Here is an 18492-nt window from a genome sequence, read left to right on the forward strand (position 1 = left end):
CCGCCACTGTGCTACGGGCGTTTCCAACAAGGACGAAGGCGCTGGAAGCCAAAGAATTGCCTTCGCATGGGGGCAAGATGCCCATGAAACGGGCTCAGGCCAGGCCCTGGCTGCTGATCCTCCTGAGAGACGGGGCGGGGATGGCTCTGGAATCTGGCCGGCACCCCTGTGCTCCTGCAGCGCCCTCTGCCAGTCTGCCTCGGCCTGGCCCAAAGCATCCCTCCCCCTCCCGGCCACACCCCAACCTGCACCTGCCTGCTCTGCAGGTGAACGCACCTCTGCTGTGCACCCAACAGAACCCTGAAGGAAACTCCCTCCATCTCCTGCTGAGGCGATAGCAAACTCCCCATCACCCACCCAATTCTTGTGTCCTTTCCCCTGGAACTGCACTGTGTTTCCTCTAGCCATGGCTGCCACCCTCCCCATGGGACTGGCAACTGGTAACCCTTCCCGGACCTCTCCCCGGCTACTGGCACTCTCCTGTGAGCAGAGAGACGTGGCCTCACTCCCGGTCCCGGTCCCTCCAGCTCCTCTGCTGCCTGCTTCGTCACAGCCACGTTTCTCCAGAGTTGCCTGGATTTGGCATTTCCATTTTACTTTCCCCTGACTCTTCAACGATGGCGCTGCGGTCTGAATGTGTCCCCCGACATTCACGTCATGCACACTTGATCCCCAGTGCAACGGTGCTGGGAGACAGGGCCTTACGGGAAATGCCAGGGCCCTGAGGGCTCTGCCCTCAGAAATGGACTAACTCCATTTGAAAACGGGCGTGCGGGAGGGGGCTCACGCTCTTTTTGCTCTTCTGCCACGGGAGGACACAGCATCTGTCCTCTCTCGGCCCTTCCGCCTTCTGCTGGGTGAGGGTGCGGTCCTGAGACCCTCGCCAGATGCTGGCACCTTGCTCCTGGACTGCCCAGCCCCAGGGCTGTTAGAAAATGCCGTTCTGCTCTTTATCAATGGCCCAGCCTGTGGTATGTTGTAATAGCAGCACAAACAGACTAAGACACATGGCCTGGCTTCTCTTCCCACCACTCTACTGACTCCCTCCTTGCCAAACCCAATGATCATTATTTGGTCCTTATCTTTGTAAAAACACATTTTGGTAGAATTAGACCAGAGCTCAAGCACTACCAGTGATCAGAGTTGGGGGTGTCACATTCTAATTCCCATCGAGGTGCAGGGATATAAAATCTCATCTAATAACTCCGGACCAAGGTCAAGTTGTTAGAAACACCCGGGCGTCTTGAGAGAGAATGTTCCATTATGTGAGAAAGGATCTTGCACTCAGAGGTCTCCCCCGACACCGGGGCAGCATGTTGCAGGGGCGACTGGTGTGAGATAGAATGTGGGGCTGCCGCAAAACCCCATTCCGACACTGCCCCCACAGAGCCGAAAAGCACAGGCATCGGCATGCTTTGTGGACGCAGGGATGTGTGTTTACGGCAAGTAAAGATTGCAACGCCCAAGATCCCCAAGCAACTCTGTGTTGTTATACCCTCTGGTTGAACAGAATGGGGGGCTACTCTCTCAAGCAGCAAAAGGCTGGCTTTCTGGGTGCAATGACAAACCGGAGCTTATTCCCTGGAATAAATGAGTCCCTTTCCCTGACAAAGACACAGTGATGTTGGTAGTTCCTGACCCTGACCGCACCAGCTGGGTAGGACTAATCTCTGGCTCAACCTTCAACAGAAGCATAAAAAGGATAGAAAAAAAAGCTTGAAGCTCTTTGGGCCAACAAACTGCAAAGATTTGACCTGTGTGTCAAGGTGGGAGAGGAAGGAATTTTAGTAGTGTCTCCTCACTCCTCAAGACAGTTTCTCCGCATGCACCACAGCAAATGGACCTCGCTTTTACAATCCCAATGACAGACCCTCATTGCCCGACCCCCAGCAGGCTGAAAACTCCCCAAGGGCAGCACCAAACACCTGCACTCTGAAAGGACACCTACTGACGGACGGGAGTTCACAGCAAAGCTCGTTTTCACTGACGCCCCCTCTCGTCCTACTCGACATGGGATTGACGGAGTGGCTCAGGCCGGGAGGGAGGGAAGAGGAGTCATTCCTTGGGTTAGGAGGGCTCAGCGGGGAGATGCTGCTGCTTTGGGCATCCATCTGTCCTTAACCACCAGGGAGGAGCATGGCACGGAACCCGCCTCTCCGTCTGACTGACAGGTCCTCTGAGCTCATGGGGTTCAGCCAAACGCTGAGTTCTGCACCCTGAGTTAGAAATTCTGTAACTTTAGACTCTTCCTGGGCAGGTTTCTGTACTTTGGGAGTTCTCTTTAATATTATGGAAACATTTACATCATCCTAAGTCCTCATAAAATATACATGTATATATATCCAAATATATGCACATGTATCCAAATATATACACATATATCCAAATATGTACACATATATGCATACATATCCAAATACATACACATATATATACATATGTAGACCTGTATATTTACTTTTTATTTTGCAATAACTATAAACACAGGAGAAGTTACAAATACATAGTACTGAGAGGTCCCCTGCAGCCACCATCCTGCCTCCCACAGCTAGAGTTCCTCATCACCACCAGGAAACTGTCCCCCGACACAATGTCAGGAACTGGTCCGCAGACCTCACTCAGATGTCACCAGTTTTTATATGAACTCATATGTTTTTCTGAAAAGAGTTTAGTGTTTTCTACATGATTTTTCTCCCCCAAACACCGTGAAGTGAGATTTTTTGCCTTACTTAGAGAGAACAGTGAATGTGAGAGAGGGAAAGGATGATCTGGTTTATGTCAGTTTTATCCACAGTGAGTCTGGACCTCAGGGCAGCAAGGACCCTGGCCTGTCCTCGCTGGAGTCCTGGTGCCACCTCAGTGCAGGCAGCTAAGTTGTCCAGGAATGACGGACGGTCTTCTCAGCTATTATTTATCTTAAGCGTATAGCACGTCTGATGAGGAGATGGCCAATGGGAACTAATGTTTTTTTGAAGATGTAAAGACATCTCTACCTCTTCTACAACAACTCAACTAAGAAAATATCACCTTGCTGAACGCCGAGTAAGTCAGTCAGATGTCACTAAGAAGGGTCCCCTAGTGGATTACCTTTTAACCACTCTGCTAACGTGCAGCTGTATCGCTACCAGAGCCGAGGGCCGATAAACGTCTCATTACACGGGCCCAGGGGCGGATGAGCAAAGGCTAGCGAACACGTGGACAATGGCCAACTAAAGAAACAAAAGCCGGCCGGGCGCGGTGGCTCACGCCTGTAATCCTAGCTCTCTGGGAGGCCAAGGCGGGAGGATCGCTCGAGGTCAGGAGTTCGAAACCAGCCTGAGCAAGAGCGAGACCCCGTCTCTACTATAAATAGAAAGAAATTAATTGGCCAACTAATATATATACAAAATATTAGCCGGGCATGGTGGCGCATGCCTGTAGTCCCAGCTATTCGGGAGGCTGAGGCAGGAGGATTGCTTGAGCCCAGGAGTCTGAGGTTGCTGTGAGCTAGGCTGACGCCACGGCACTCACTCTAGCCTGGGCAACAAAGCGAGACTCTGTCTCAAAAAAAAAAAAAAAAAAAAAAAAAAAAAAAGAAACAAAAGCCACCTCCAGATTAATTGGAACACGCCTCCCAGGTGATGTGCTCTAATGAACTAAAACAGCAGCAAAAGCAACCTGAAAACCGGCATCGAGGGTGCAGATACACCTGCTAAGAACCTTTGCAACAACAAAGGGATGCTTTGCGTGAGTCCTTCATAGATTAATTGTTTCGCTGTTTCCATTCGGAGATGGTGTGGTCTCACTGGGGCTGTTCAGAGATGTTCATGGCGGCGTAGTGAGCTGTCCCAGAATGGCAGTTCCCAGGCCTGGGCGGGAGGGAGGGGTGAAGCGGACGTGGGGAGGAGCTGGCGGTGGGAATGGCAGGCCAGCAGTGAGTGCAGCGCAGGCTACGTGAAGGCGTGTCACCCGGGAAGTTGTGACCTGGCCACAGCTTCCACTCCAGATGAGACGGACGGGTGGACTTGCCTTCAGTCTCCTGATGAGGTTGGCCTTTCCTTGTGTTTGTGGCTTCTCTTTGTAAGGTGCTTGCAAGGCATTTACCACCTTAACGCTGGGAGGACGGCCTGATGTTTTCCTTCCTAGGAGAACCCGAGCCGGTCTTGGTTGCAGGCCTCACGTTGGGCAGAGCTAGGGAAATTAGGGTCGTCTCCCATCTGACCTGAATGTTCTCGGGCCTGGCTACCAGGGCAGCAACAGAATCTCCACAAATCTTAGGTGCAAACATGTCCTGGAGTTCCCTTAGGGAAAGGCTGGGAGAGGGTAGAGACTGGGATTTGTCCTTGTTATAAACACTGGCCCTTTGAACGACATGGATTTGAACTGTGCCGGTCCGCTTATACACAGATTTTTTTTTTTTTCCAGAAAATGTGTTGGAAAATATTTTGGAGATTGGCAATTTGAAAAAACTCAAAGGTGAAGCATGGAGGCCAGGAATATTGAAAAAATTAAGAAAAAGTTATGTATGTCATGAATGCATAAAACGTATGTAGATAATAGTCTATTTTATCATTTTCTACCATAAAATATACACAAATCTATTATACAAAGTAAAATTTATCAAAACGTATGCACGCAAACACTTCAGACCCCACAGGGTGCCATTTGCAGTCAAGAGAAATATAAACAAAAGTACAGATGCAGCGTTGCATCGTAAGTGCATAAAATTGACTGTAGTAATGTCAGGTGGATAGTTAGGCTCTCAGCTCTCAGCAAGAAAAGTGTTCCCTGCTTTGGTGCTATTTGGGGCAGCTGCTCCACCTGGGAAGGATAAGGGGGGGCACTCCATTTTGGTGTTGCCCCACCCTTGATCCTGTCCCCAGCAACTGCTACACCTGGGGAAGGGGGGAACGCTTTATCAATCCGGGAATTCCCCGGCCCAGGCATGCTAGGAGTTAGAAAGTGACCTGGAGTACCCTAAGGGCAATTATTATGCCATTAGCTTGAATCTGCACTGTGGTCCATACACCCCCACCCCCACCGTGGGCTTTTGGAGAGGGAGCTCCTCTACACAGATGGAATTTTGAGGACACCTGTTGATCATTTGATAACATCCCACACATCCCAAGAGTCCGCCCACAGACTGGGCTAATAAAAGGAAACAATCTGAGAATTCAGTGGGAGAGGATGAGTCGGTCTGTCACTTTCCACTTGTGGAAACAGACCCGTTTTGTTCTACAATAAAGAGCTGCTCCAGTGAAACTGCTTCCTGCCTGTGGTTTTTCTGTCACCTTGGCCCTGCTGGTGATTTTTCCAAGCAAGGAACCAGAGGACCAAGATCATAACCTGGACTTGACACTTTGGTCATTTTCCAGTCATTTTTCAGCCAAGAGCGCACCAACAACCAAGGGCAGACTGCCACCCTGACAGTGCATAAAATTCCCCTCTGTAATAATTTCTTAGCCACCTCCTGTTGCAACCGCGGCAAGCTTGGGTGTTGGGCGTATCTCCTCAAAATGCCCTGTGTCGCTCTTCATCCCTGCGTGAGCAGTTCGTCCCTCCAGTAAATGATGGACCGCAGTAAAAAGTGACCTCCTTAGGTTCTTACACATTTTTCGTGTTTAGTGCAATACTGTAAGCCTTGAATAACACCAGGGGACCCATAGGAAGTGCCACTAGCGATGCTAGATTGCCCCTAAGAAGCAGAGAACAGTCCCGACATTACAAGAACAAATCAAACAGTGGTTTGGGGTGTGTGGCTGTGGGTACCCCACTTCAGACAGGCGACTCATCTTGTGTGAACTGATGACATATTCTTACAGGACGGATAAATACAGTACAGTTCTGTCAATGCATTTTCTCTTCCTTCTGATTTTCTTGGTCACATTTTCTTTAACTAACTTTATTGTAATAATATACTATGTAATACATATGCAAAATATGTGTTTATTGACTCCTTATGTTATCGGTAAGGCTTCCCAGCCACCACCAGGCTATTTGTATTTAAGTTTTGGAGAAGTCAAAAGTTATACGTGGATTTTTGACTGCCTGGAGGGTCGGCAACCCTAACCCTCATGTAGTTCAAGGGTCAACTGTCATCCCATTAATAAAATAACCTGATAATCCTGTACACAATAAAGACTTAATGAAGTGAATTAAATTAAAAAAAACCCATAAATCTCAGGATTTGTCCGACCTGATATTAGTCACAGAGATGGTATCTTTTTCTCATCTCTTTCCTCAGTTCCCACCATTCTTTCGGCAGAAAATGACTTATTTTGAATTAGTGTCTTCAGAGCCACGGGCAAAAGTCCTTCCACGAGTGGGGCGTGGGATTTTTGTGAAACGTCCAGGGCAGTCCCTGCTTATGCCAGCCCTGCGGGCGTCGCTGTGCGCCTGGCCCGGGTGGCCGAGCAGCGCGGCCCTCCTCGCTCTTCTCCGTACTTGCTCCAGAGCCGGCACCAGGACACAGCCCTGCCCACGCCAGGGCCAAAGCGGGCAAAAGGCGTCTCAGCACCACCCAAATCGAAACCAAAAACAGCAGGAAAAGGGAAAATCCTGTGGACATAAGAAATTCTGATCACATCACTCCCGAGGTGGCTTGCCCAGGAGCAAGTGCTACGATGGTATTTTAAAGGGGAATGAACGCATACTGGGAACATTATACGTTAGTAGAGTCTGGGTTTTGTTTTGGTATTTTCTTTCCCAAAGTACTTTCTCAAACACATCAACATTGCCCCCCTAAAAGACATTTCACACTATTTCAAGAAAAGACGTTCTCTGCCCACGACTGCTTTTTCAGCATGCTTCCACCTTCTGTTCCTTTCTAAGCAGTGCTGGTGAGGGGCAGGGCGTGCAGGCAGCAGGAGGGTGGGAGGGGGAAGAAAGTGGGGCTACAACAGCACGACAGGACATGCCATCAGGTCCCCCTGCCCCTCGCATGGGGCACCCCCTTGTCGTCCAGAGTCATTTGTTCTGGAGAATTCCGCATGGTACTTTAATCCCAGGGAATTGGGAGGATGTTTCACCCAAGAGAAGCTGACTTCCAGCTCTGCACATTGCCAGTTCATGTATGGGAAGGAATTTCGTGGCCTGGAAAGACGAGAGAATGCTTTCTTGCCCTCATTTCACACCTAAAATAGAGAGGTCAACTTAACCGTTCCTAAAAAAATTTGAACCCTGGAATAGTAGTTTTAAACATGTACTAACTGGTCACTCTAGCCTTAAGTCAGGGAAAAGTGCTGATTAGACAATTAACAATCTGACAAGCTCTGCCCATTTAATTGTAGTACTTTTTGGTTTCTTTTTTTTTTTTTTTTTTTTTGGAGACAGAGTCTCGCTTTGTTGCCCAGGCTAGAGTGAGTGCCATGGCGTCAGCCTAGCTCACAGCAACCTCAAACTCCTGGGCTCAAGTGATCCTCCTGCCTCAGCCTCCCGAGTAGCTGGGACTACAGGCACGAGCCACCATGCCCGGCTAATTTTTTTCTATATATATTAGTTGGCCAATTAATTTCTTTCTGTTTATAGTAGAGACGGGGTCTAGCTGTTGCTCAGGCTGGTTTTGAACTCCCGACCTCGAGCGATCCACCCGCCTCGGCCTCCCAGAGTGCTAGGATTACAGGCGTGAGCCACCGCGCCCGGCCTCTTTTTGCTTTCTTTCACGAGGATGAAAATATAGTACTGCACTGTGAATTTGTTTAGGGGCAATATTGATATTTTATAACATAATTTATAATTACAGGAAATATATGAGTCCACTGGGAATTAAGAAATTTTGATAATAAGAAAATGTTTTCGCTTTTACATTGTCATTTCTGTGTACGGTAGAATGTGGGGATGTTAACAGTGACGCTTAGCCTCAGTTCAGAATCAAAGACCTAACTAGTTTGTTGTGTCTATCGGCCGTCTGCCCGGTCAGCCACGTAGCCCTGGGACAGCCTCATGCCCTCATCCCACCATGGGGACCACCTGTCCTGCAGCTTGACCAGAGCCCATGGCTGTGCACCGCCTGGCAGCCGGGCTGGCATTTGGAGGGTGCTCGGCAAATGTGAGCTACTTTTATGGTTTTATTTTCTCCAAAAGAAAGGGAAGGAAAAGTAGCAAGGAAAGGAGACCAAATGGGTAAGGGGAGGAATGAGGAGAAAGGAGGGCGGAGCGGGGCAGCCTCGCGGGGTGGGAGGGAAGCGTTTTCCCCACTTCCCAGCATCTATTGCAGATCCCGCCCTGAAACATGTTGTAAGCCCCTTTATTTAAGGTAATATTTGAAGTGCTGAACCCTTCTGAGAACAGTGGCAGCGGCCCCCTAGAGAATCATTAACTTAATCCGACTATCTTGTTTGTGGATGTGTTTACTCTTGTGCGAGTCAATAACATCCTGGGATTGAGACACACCGTTTCCCAGACGCCGCCGGCCAGTCCCAACATGGAACATAAGGGAGTGCTTCTTCTCCTTCTTTTATTTCTGAGATCAGGTAAGACTTAAAGTGTTTTATTTTTTTACTTTGATAATCTTTTTCCTAGCCATAGGTTTAAAGTACACACATTATGGCTTTGTGTGCAGTTCATTTAATTTAGCTTTTAATTCATGAGACAACCAGTTCAAAATCTCAGATCAAGAAATTATTCAAGAAATAAATATAATCTCCCTATGAATACTGCCAGGATGCTGGGCTGAATGGGCAGAGAAAATAATGGGTGGCTTTTTTTTTTTTGAGGCAGAGTCTCACTTTGTTGCCCAGGCTAGAGTGAGTGCCGTGGCGTCAGCCTAGCTCACAGCAACCTCAAACTCCTGGGCTCAAGCAATCCTCCTGCCTCAGCCTCCCGAGTAGCTGGGACTACAGGCATGCGCCACCATGTCCAGCTAATTTTTTGTATATATATATTTTTTTAGTTGGTCAATTAATTTCTTTCTATTTTTAGTAGAGACGAGGCCTCACTCAGGCTGCTTTCGAACTCCTGACCTCAAGCAATCCTCCCACCTTGGCCTCCCAGAGTGCTAGGATTACAGGCATGAGCCACCATGCCCGGCCTATGGGTGACATTTTAAATCTAAATGACCCCAAATGGCTAGTTTAGTTGACAAAATAACCAATGTAGCTAACAACCTAAAAGATGATTAATCTCTCTGCCCGTTTCTCAGTTTGATAATCTATGTCAGTTTTGTTAAGGTGTCACAGCCCCCTCACTCCCAAATCTAAACAATGAAATATCTCGTTGCATATATTCTGTTCCTTGATGAGTGTGTGGAGTTGGCCTCAGAATTTCTCTACTTCTTCTGGCCTAAGGAAGGCTCTCCGTAGGTACGTGTTTGCTTCTTATGCCTGGAGAAAGCACGTGCCTCGGTTGGCCACATGATGCGTGCACATAGTAGTTCAGCAAATGTTCATTTAGTGCTTGCGTTAGACCAGGCACATTTTATACATACACGCATACCTGTGTGTGAGTGTGTTTGTGCGTGTGTCCTTTCCTAATAGTAGCTTATTCAGCAGGTGGTACAGGTAAGGTAGTATACTCACCTCCATTTTACAGGTAAGGAAATCTAGACTTAGGAAAATCATGTCACATGCCCATTGACCAAACTCCCAAATGAAGGAAGTGAAGAAACCAGAATTTAAAAGGACGAATCTAGTGCTTTTCTCACTTTTCAACTTTGTTTAAGCATTTTATAAGATATTCTAGCCCATAATCCCAGCACTTTGGGAGGCCAAGGTGGGAGGATTGCTTGAGGCTAGGAGTTTAGGACCGGCCTGGGAAACATAGTAGGACCCCCATCTCTACAAAAAATTAAAAAAATTAGCTAGTTGTGGTGGTGCATACCTATAGTCCCAGCTACAGGAGGCCCAGGTGGGAGGATCACTTGAGCCCAGGAGATTGAGGCTTCAGTGAGCTGTGATCATGTCACTGCACCTAACCAGGGCAACAGAGTGAGACCCTGTCTCAGAAACAAAACAAAACAAAAAGCTATTCTAAACATGTCCTAGTTTTTTGTGTTTTTTTTTTAAAACAGCCTTATTGAGATATAATTCACATATACAATTCACCCACTTAAGGTGTATTTTCAATATGTTCAGAGTTGTACAACCATCACCACAATACATTTAAAAATATTTTCATTATCCTCAAAAGAAACTATACTTTCCTTAACGGTTACTTCCAATCTGCAGCCCCTAGCAACCACTAATCTACTTTCTGTTTTTAAAGATTTGCCTATTTTTCACATTTTTATATAAATGGAATCCTAAATTATTCTAGTAGTTCTTCAGATAAAAATGTATAGATACTTGAAATTCAATCTATAAATTACCAGATAACATTATACAAGGTATACTTTAGAGTCAAATACATTTGAACCTAGTGGAAGCCATTCAAAGAAATATCAAATAAAATACGGAGCAGGAGAAGATTAAACAAAGAGATTTTTGTGGGAAATAGGTGTGAGTGTTGGGGGGCAGGGTATGAGCACTTTATTTCAGCCCATGGAAACTGGGACCTGGGACACTATGAACTTATTCAGTGGGCTACACGCAAAGGCTAGAACACAATTCTCTGGGACAGAATTAACATACATCTTAACCAACCTGGCAGGAGGGTGGGGATTCTCTCACCATTTCTTTTCGAGAGCAATGTATTTACCCTCACTCTCCAAGGGGGTGAGTTTCATCATTCCCGTGTGCTGCCATGGCTGGGGAGAGAAAAAAAAAATTATTTTATAGCTACACTCAGTGGGAGGTGGATAAACATCTTGCATTTCACAAATTACTAAGTCTTTTCTCTTTCCACGCAAGTACACGTAGACATACACACACTACCGTGATTAAAAAGTCCCATGTTATTGATAAAATATATTTGCTTTGGTAGCAATATACATTTATATTTTGCTGTAATATAAAATGAAATATATTTTTTTCTACTAAAGGATTTCTTTAATGTTTCTTCACCAACATATAAACCATATTAAATCCCTTAAACCCGCTCAAGTATATGAGTCCTGGAGGTGAATAAGAGAAAAAAATGATTTGGGGAAAAATTTTCAAATTAGAAAGAAAAAAAAATATTCTCTTTTGGGTTGTTTGTTTGGGACATCGGGTCCTAAAGTGGACCTCAGCAGCTGTACCCTATGAAACACAGCAACACGGCACAGTTAAAGGCACCTTCATTAAAGGGCGATATAGATGGAAATATTCTTTTTGAATATCCTTTGTACCTAGCCTGCTCTGCTACCCTTCTCAAAAACTCTTCAGAAAGTTTAACTTAACTCTTTGCAGGACACATTCTACAGATTTACTGTGTGTTTTTGAAGTCACACCCTGATCTACATAGATTTACCAAAGCACACCTCTTCTTGGAAATGAGAACTCCAACTGCAAGCAAATGCAGGGTGAAGCCATGGCTATGGGCTCGAAGTGTCTGTTTCTCCATCATCTTTTGATACATCCATCAGGCGCTTTTTGATGTGTGGTTCGGTTTAAGGTGCACTGGCCGGCTTCCCGTTCAGTAGCCCACCCTTACAGTCTGTAGCGTCATGCACCAAGCAGGGGCAGAGCAGCAGAGGCAGGGGCAGGTGGACTTTGGCAGAGGACTTTGGTCATCGAGTGGAGCACGCCCACCTGCCTCCTAGTGCTCGTGTTTGCAGGTGGTCAGGAGCGGCCTTTCTGGGAAGGAGAATCTGACCCGGAATGAGCCCTCCTGCTGGCTAATTGTCATCAGCACGCACAGGTGCGCCAGGTGTCTCGTCTTTAGTGTCTCGTCTTTAGAAAGCGCGCAGGGCTGCCTATTCCCCGCCAGGCTTCTGTGGAGGGCTGTCTTCCTTCTCCTGCTGCTCGGCCTGGCCACCCTTTAACCCACTCCCTCTGCCTTTGCCCCCACTACCCCCCTTGCAGGGGTCAAGGTTGCCATGTTGCCTAATCCCATGGAAACTCTGCTGCCTCATTTCGTGTAACCTCCTTTGGCCTCTCCTGTGAAAATCACTGGCACGCTGTGCCAAAGGATGGGGCAGCTGGCGTCTCCAGGCTCGAGATAGGGCTGCCCACGCTTGGGTAGGGGGCAGGTGGAGCCCTGCCACAGGGGACACCCCATAGCCTTGCACTGGGCACACGGCTGGGCCCCCTTCGTCCACTGTCTGCAGTAACAAGGGGCAAAGAGACTGTTGGACGGGCTCTGCCTCAGATTTTATCTCACAGAAACATCAAGGCCAGTATTTGTCCCAGGCTCTGCTTTTTTTTTTTTTTTTTCTCCTACCATTTCCTCTGAAAAGCCAGATACCTGGCAGCATTATGGGAAAAAAAAAATTATTTCTCTGCAGTTAACAGTGTTCTGTCACTGCCACTAAACCCAGTACAAAAATCACCTTGTATTGTGGGTGAGATTCTCACCCTCCAGTAACTTTTGCCCAAGACGGCAACATAATTTAGTTCAGTTCTTATTCATCCTCAACATCGTCAACTCACCCAAACTTTTTGTGAATCATTCAGAGAATGCTTGTCATTAAAGCCCCGGTGACAGTAGCAACCCAAGTGTATTGTGTTGGAAATCAAGCAATGGCCTCAGGTTCCATTCATTCCCTGGGATGGACAAATCGACATCAATCTTGGCCACTGATGGTGTCTTACTCTTCTCTCATGACATGGAAATTGCAGCAAAAAGACATTGTTTATTCTTATTTAAGGTTTTTAAAAATTATTATTTCACAATAGTATGGGGGTACAACTGTTTTTGGTTACATGTATTGACTTTGTTATGCTTGAGGCAGGGTTGTAAGTGTGTCCATCACCCAGATAGTGTTCTTTGTACCTGTTAGGTAGGTTTTCACCCTCCTCCCTGCTTGATTTCTGCTGAGTTTAGCTTCCCTTTGTGCACACGTGTCCTCATCAGTTAGTTCCAATTCAATAGCAAGTACATGTGGTGTTTGTTTTTCTATTCTTTATATATTTTACTTAGAATAATGGTCTCCAGTTTCATTCAAATTGCTACAAAAGGCCTTAATCCATTCATCTTCATGGCTGCATAGTATTCCATAGTGTACATATACCACATTTTGTTAATCCACTCATAAATTGATGGGCAATTGGGTTGATTCCACATCTTTGCAATTATGAATTGTGGTGCAATAAACATTCATGTGCAAGTATCTTTTTGATAAAATGACTTCTTTTCCTTTGGGTAAATATCTGATAGTAGGCTTGCTGGATGAACTGATAGGTCTACTTTTAGTACTTTGAGGAATCTCCATGCTGCTTTTCATAGTGGTTGTACTAATTTGCAGTCCCACCTACAGTGTACAATCTTTCCTTTTTCTCTGCATCCACGCCAGCATCTGTTGGTTTTAGACTTTTTAATAAAAGCCATTCTATCTGGGGTAAGGTGATATCTCATTGTGGTTCTAATTTGCATTTCCCTGATGATTAGTGATGTTGAGCATTTTTTCATGTTTCTTGGCCATTTATCTTCTTTTGAAAAGCTTCTATTCATGTCTTTTGCCCATTTTTTAATGGGTTTGTTTGTTTTTTTATTGCTGATTTGCTTGAGTTCTTTGTAGATTCTGGTTATCAGCCCTGTATCAGATGTATAGCTTGAGAATATTTTCTCCCATTCTGTAGGTTGTCTGTTTGTTCTACTGACTGTTTCCTTAGCTGTGCAGAAGCTTTTTTAATTTAATCAAGTCCCTTTTATTTATTTTTGTTGTTGCTGTGATTGCCATTTTTCATAAAGTCTTTGCCTAGGCTAATATCTAGAAGAGGTTTTCAAAGTTTTCTTCTAGAGTTTTTATGGTTTCATGCCTTACATTTAAGTCTTTGATACATCTTTTATTAATTTTTGTGAGTGGTGAGAGATATGGACCCTGTTTCATTCTTCTGCATGTGTCTATCCAATTTTCCCAGTACCATTTATTAAGTAGGGCTTCTTTTACCTGTATATTGTTGCCTGCTTTGTCAAAGGTCAGTTGGCTATATGTGGATGGCTTTACATCTGGGTTCTCCCTTGTGTTACATAGGTGAGGAGAGAAATCACAGATGACACAAACAAATGGAAAAACATATCATGCTCATGTATCAGTAGAATCAACAGTGTTAAAATGTTCATACTACCCAATTGATTTACAGATTCAATGCAATCCTCATCAAAATATCAATGTCTTATTTCACAAACCTAGAAAAAATAATTCTACACTTCATTTGGAATAAGAAAAGAGCATGAATAGCCAAAACAATCTTATGCAAAAGGAACAAATCTGGAGGCATCACATTACTAGACATCCAACTATATTACAAGGCTATAGTAACAAAAACAGCGTGGTATTTTTTAACGGTTTCTATGAAATAATATAACAACATAGAGGTTCTTTCATACTTGTAATGTTTTATCAATCTAGTTAATCTTTTACTATATTGCAATCTGTTAATGGACATGTTTTCCTGACTAAACATTTTTTTTCATACCTACACGTTCTGCTTCCAACAAAGCAATAAATTTCATTTGGTTGATACAAAGCAAATAGATTAAAAAGTCATGATAATTAAACAATGGTGTTGATTGATTTCCTCAGTTGTTCCAGTTTTATCTTCCATTTTTAGGTCAAGCAGACCCTCTGGATGACTATGTGAAAACCCAGGGGGCTTCCCTGTTTAGTGCCACCAAGAAGCAGCTAAGAACAGGAAGCATAAATGAATGTGCAGCAAAATGTGAGGAGGAAAAAGAATTCATTTGCAGGTATTTTCATTGTTGTTGTACCTAAACAGAAATCTATTATTTTGATGGCAAGTAATTTACTCATGGATTTATTAACAAAAACACCATTTGAGAGGAACTTACGGGATCAATGTTTGGAATTACATTTGTTCACAGTATCTGAAGTCATGCTAACAGCTTCTTGTTAAGGTTTATTGGTGTCCCCTTTAGAAAAATATCCTAAAAGGAAGTAATTTATTTCTATACATAACATAAACATTAGCAGCTATTGCTCTGAACTCTACTTTGTAACATCATCACCAGCAAAACATTTATGGAAGGTCATGTGAATAAAAGTGTCCTGGATAGATCTGAAGGGGCAAACAAGCATAGCTCCGAGATCCAGTGCCTGCCTTTTCATGTAGTCAAAGAAATCCAATATAATGTAAATAATGTGAAAAGAAGAATAAAAAGCAAGGTGAGGTACCCCGAAGTAGCCTAATCAATGCATGCTCCGCACAGACGCAGAGGAAAGAACAGCCCCTAAGGCTGAGGCAGCAGGGAGGAGGTGGGTCCTGAGCTGGATTCTGAGGGTGAGGGAGATCTTGCCAAGCAGGGACGGTGGGGAGGCATTCTGGGCAGGGGACAGGCAGGGCCCTGCCCCTTCTGGAAGGGACAATCTATAGACCACTTTTGCTAGAGCAAAGGCTTCACCTTAGCCTTCAGCCTGGGAAGGTAGCCGCACCAGCTTTGAGCCCCAAGCAGAGCGTCCACAGCAGGACCGGGCGGATGGGGAAGGGAGGCGCAAGGTGAAGGGGCAGGTGGGACGTAGAAACAAAGGTGAAGGGGAACTTGCTGGAGTCCAGAAGTCACAGAGACAGACCATCTAGGGAAGGAGTTCAGGGCAATTGGGGTTGCTTCTTTCCAACCCCAAAACAAATATTCCTGTACTTAATTAAGGAAACGAGGGAAGAAAGAGCAAAGCAGCAGAAACAGAAAGAAAGAGAAAATTACGAGGGGGAGAAGGTAAAAGTACAAGGGAACAAGAGTGACCACCATGTGCTGGTGCATTATTTTCAGTACTTCATTGATGCTGTGCCACGATTCACCGAAAGGCGACAGTGCTGAGCTCCCTGATTCTTCATGAGATACAATGGTCTGTAGAGGGTCTTGCTAATAAACATTTGCTTTCCTTAAATATGGAAGCCCATTTACCGTATTTCCTGATTCCCCTGTGCAGGTCATTCCAATATCACAGTAAAGAGCAACAATGTGTGATGATGGCTGCAAACAGCAAGTCTTCTACAATCGTGAGGATGAGAGATGTCGTTTTATTTGAAAAGAAAAGTGGGTACACTTGTTCTCCCTTTCCCTCCTTTTCCCTCTTGCTCCTTCCTCCCCCTCCTCCTCCTCATCTATATCTTTAATTTATGAGGCCAGAGAATGAAGGCATCATGGTGTCATGAGATTGAATTCTGAGTTAGGAAAGGATTTGGCCACTAACCAGACATGTCAATTTGAGTATATTATTTTCCCTCTTTGGTTTCATTTTTCTTGTTTGAACAATGAAGGGACTCAGTTTACAAAATTACTTCTACCTCTATGACCTGGAAAATAAGATTTTTGAAATTTTATTTTAAGGAGAAGATGGAAAGTCTAAACATTCTTTATGACTTTGGCTTCTTGTTCTGCAGGGTGATCATGGTCCTTGGGCCCTAACTTCTACACTGAAGTTTGGTAAAACAGAAATCTCGAGGTGTTTTTAATCCTTAGTAACATTTGGATAGGGACAAAAATCCTTATTATTATTATTATTTTTTGAGACAGAGTCTCACTCTGTTGCCCGGGTTAGAGTGCCATGGCATCAGCCTAGCTCACAGCAACCTCAAACTCCTGGGCTCAGGCAATCCTCCTGCCTCAGCCTCCCAAGTAGCTGGGACTACAGGCATGTGCCACCATACCCGGCTAATTTTTTTTTTTTAGTAGAGACAGGGTCTCTCTCTTTCTCAGGCTGGTCTCGAACTCCTGAACTCAAATGATCCTCCTACCTCGGCCTCCCAGAGTGCTAGAATTATAGGCGTGAGCCACTGCACCCAGCCAAAAAATCCTTATTTTTATTCTTAAATTTCCCACTGTTTTTTTCTTTTTTGGGTGATGATCTATATTTTCCTCAGACTCTGAAATGTTGCCTTTTAAAAATGTACTAAAATACAAACGTTACAGTTCCTTTTCTATAGTTTCTTCTAAAATGTGGATCAATTGTTGCATCCTTTAGGATAAGAGGTGGCCTGGATTTTGGTGGAAGTTGCATGTCTTTTTAGATATGCAAAAGTTCCATGAAGTGGAACTTATGAAGACTTAAACGGATGTATGATGGTTTAACAACTATCTCCTATACTCTGTTGTTGGCTAGGTATTAAGACTATAATAATAACAATTTAGCTCTCCAAATATTCTGTATCACAGGTGCTAAAGAGGATAAGAAACATCCTAGTTCTTGTATTCTTGACAGTGACTTGCAACATTGTTTGCAGTCTTCACTGTAAAACTCTAAATGATTTTAAACAGTATTTCTTTAGGTTAGGATTATTTCTACGCATTGACACATCTTGGGTTCCATTAGCTGCATCCCATCCTTACCACTTTTTACCTCTAATTCTTGAGTTTAAATCTAAACCTTATCTGTTGAAGTTAGTGGTTCTGATAAATAGTGAATAAAGGATGAAATAAACAGGATCACTTACTGTCTACCAGATTTAAAAAAAAAAGCCTGTGGGATTATTCTCTCTACAAAACTCTACCATTTAAATATGTCATTTGTAAATTGTTAACCAGAAGGAACATGGGGATGATTGTTAGGCTGAGGCTGAAGTCTGAAGTTTGAATACTTAGTTTACTTGTTTTCAAGTTGATAGAGGGAGCCAAAGGTTAAACAAACTCTGGCGGGTACATGCAAACACAGCAGAGGCAAAAAGTCAAAAGTTAGTCAGTTTTTAGTGCTTGTTTCTTTACTGTGGAATCCTGACCTGCCTGGGTTTTGCTGGGAACAGTCTGTGTCAGATTACATTGACATCTGCCACTTGCCACCAGCCACCACCCGAATTCATCATGTCTGGCTGGAGCCACTGCAGTCGTGGGTCCCTCTGGTGGTAGGCACACAAGTGATCTCTTAGAAATGTACCTTCCCTGCTTAAAACCCTCCCTCACGCACTTAGAACAAGATCCCAATATGTCCCAAATGCCACAGGGCCCTGTGTTATTTAAGGCTCCCCAGGGCCGGTGTTTGCTTGGCCTGCTAAACTTTTCTACGCTGGGCTTATTTCCGTTCCTCCAACATGCCAAGCACACACTCCTCCTGCCTGAGACCCTCTTCACCTCTGTCCTTGGGGTGCCAGCTCCTTCCCATCTCCCGGGTCTCGGCTCAGGCAGCACCTCCTTTTCCAAGTCTCTCCTCGACTCCTCATTTCCAGGTTGCTTATAATACTATGAGGTCAATGTTATATACATAGTTGTTATACTGTATATATATTTTTTTATTTCGGCATATTATGGGGGTACAAATTTTAAGGTTTCAATAAATGCCCTTTCCCCCCTCCCCCAACAAGTCTGAGTCTCCAGCATGACCATCCCCCAGATGGTGCACATCTCACTCATTATGTATGTATATACCCACCCTCTCCCCCCTCCCACCTGCCCAATACCCTATTACTGTAGTACCTATGTGTCCACTTAGGTGTTGCTCAGTTAATGCCAGTTTGCTGGTGAGTATATGTGGTGCTTGTTTTTCCATTCTTGGGATACTTCACTTCATAGTATGGGTTCCAGCTCTAACCAGGAAAATATAAGATG

The 18492-nt window shown here is 44.7% G+C and overlaps 1 protein-coding gene across 1 annotated transcript in view; it reads left to right on the forward strand.

Annotated features, from left to right (window-relative positions):
- Positions 1–8326: 8326 nt before the first annotated feature.
- PLG (plasminogen) overlaps positions 8327–18492 on the forward strand; it is a 42315-nt gene continuing 32149 nt past the window's right edge. The window contains exons 1-3 of the mRNA XM_012759638.3: positions 8327–8450; positions 14550–14685; positions 15884–15990. Coding sequence (XP_012615092.2) covers positions 8402–8450; positions 14550–14685; positions 15884–15990 — 292 coding nt within the window. The 5' untranslated portion in view covers positions 8327–8401. The remainder of the gene's footprint in view (positions 8451–14549; positions 14686–15883; positions 15991–18492) is intronic.

Source organism: Microcebus murinus, chromosome 5, assembly GCF_040939455.1.
Source record: "Microcebus murinus isolate Inina chromosome 5, M.murinus_Inina_mat1.0, whole genome shotgun sequence".
NCBI classification, from domain to species: Eukaryota; Metazoa; Chordata; class Mammalia; order Primates; family Cheirogaleidae; genus Microcebus; species Microcebus murinus.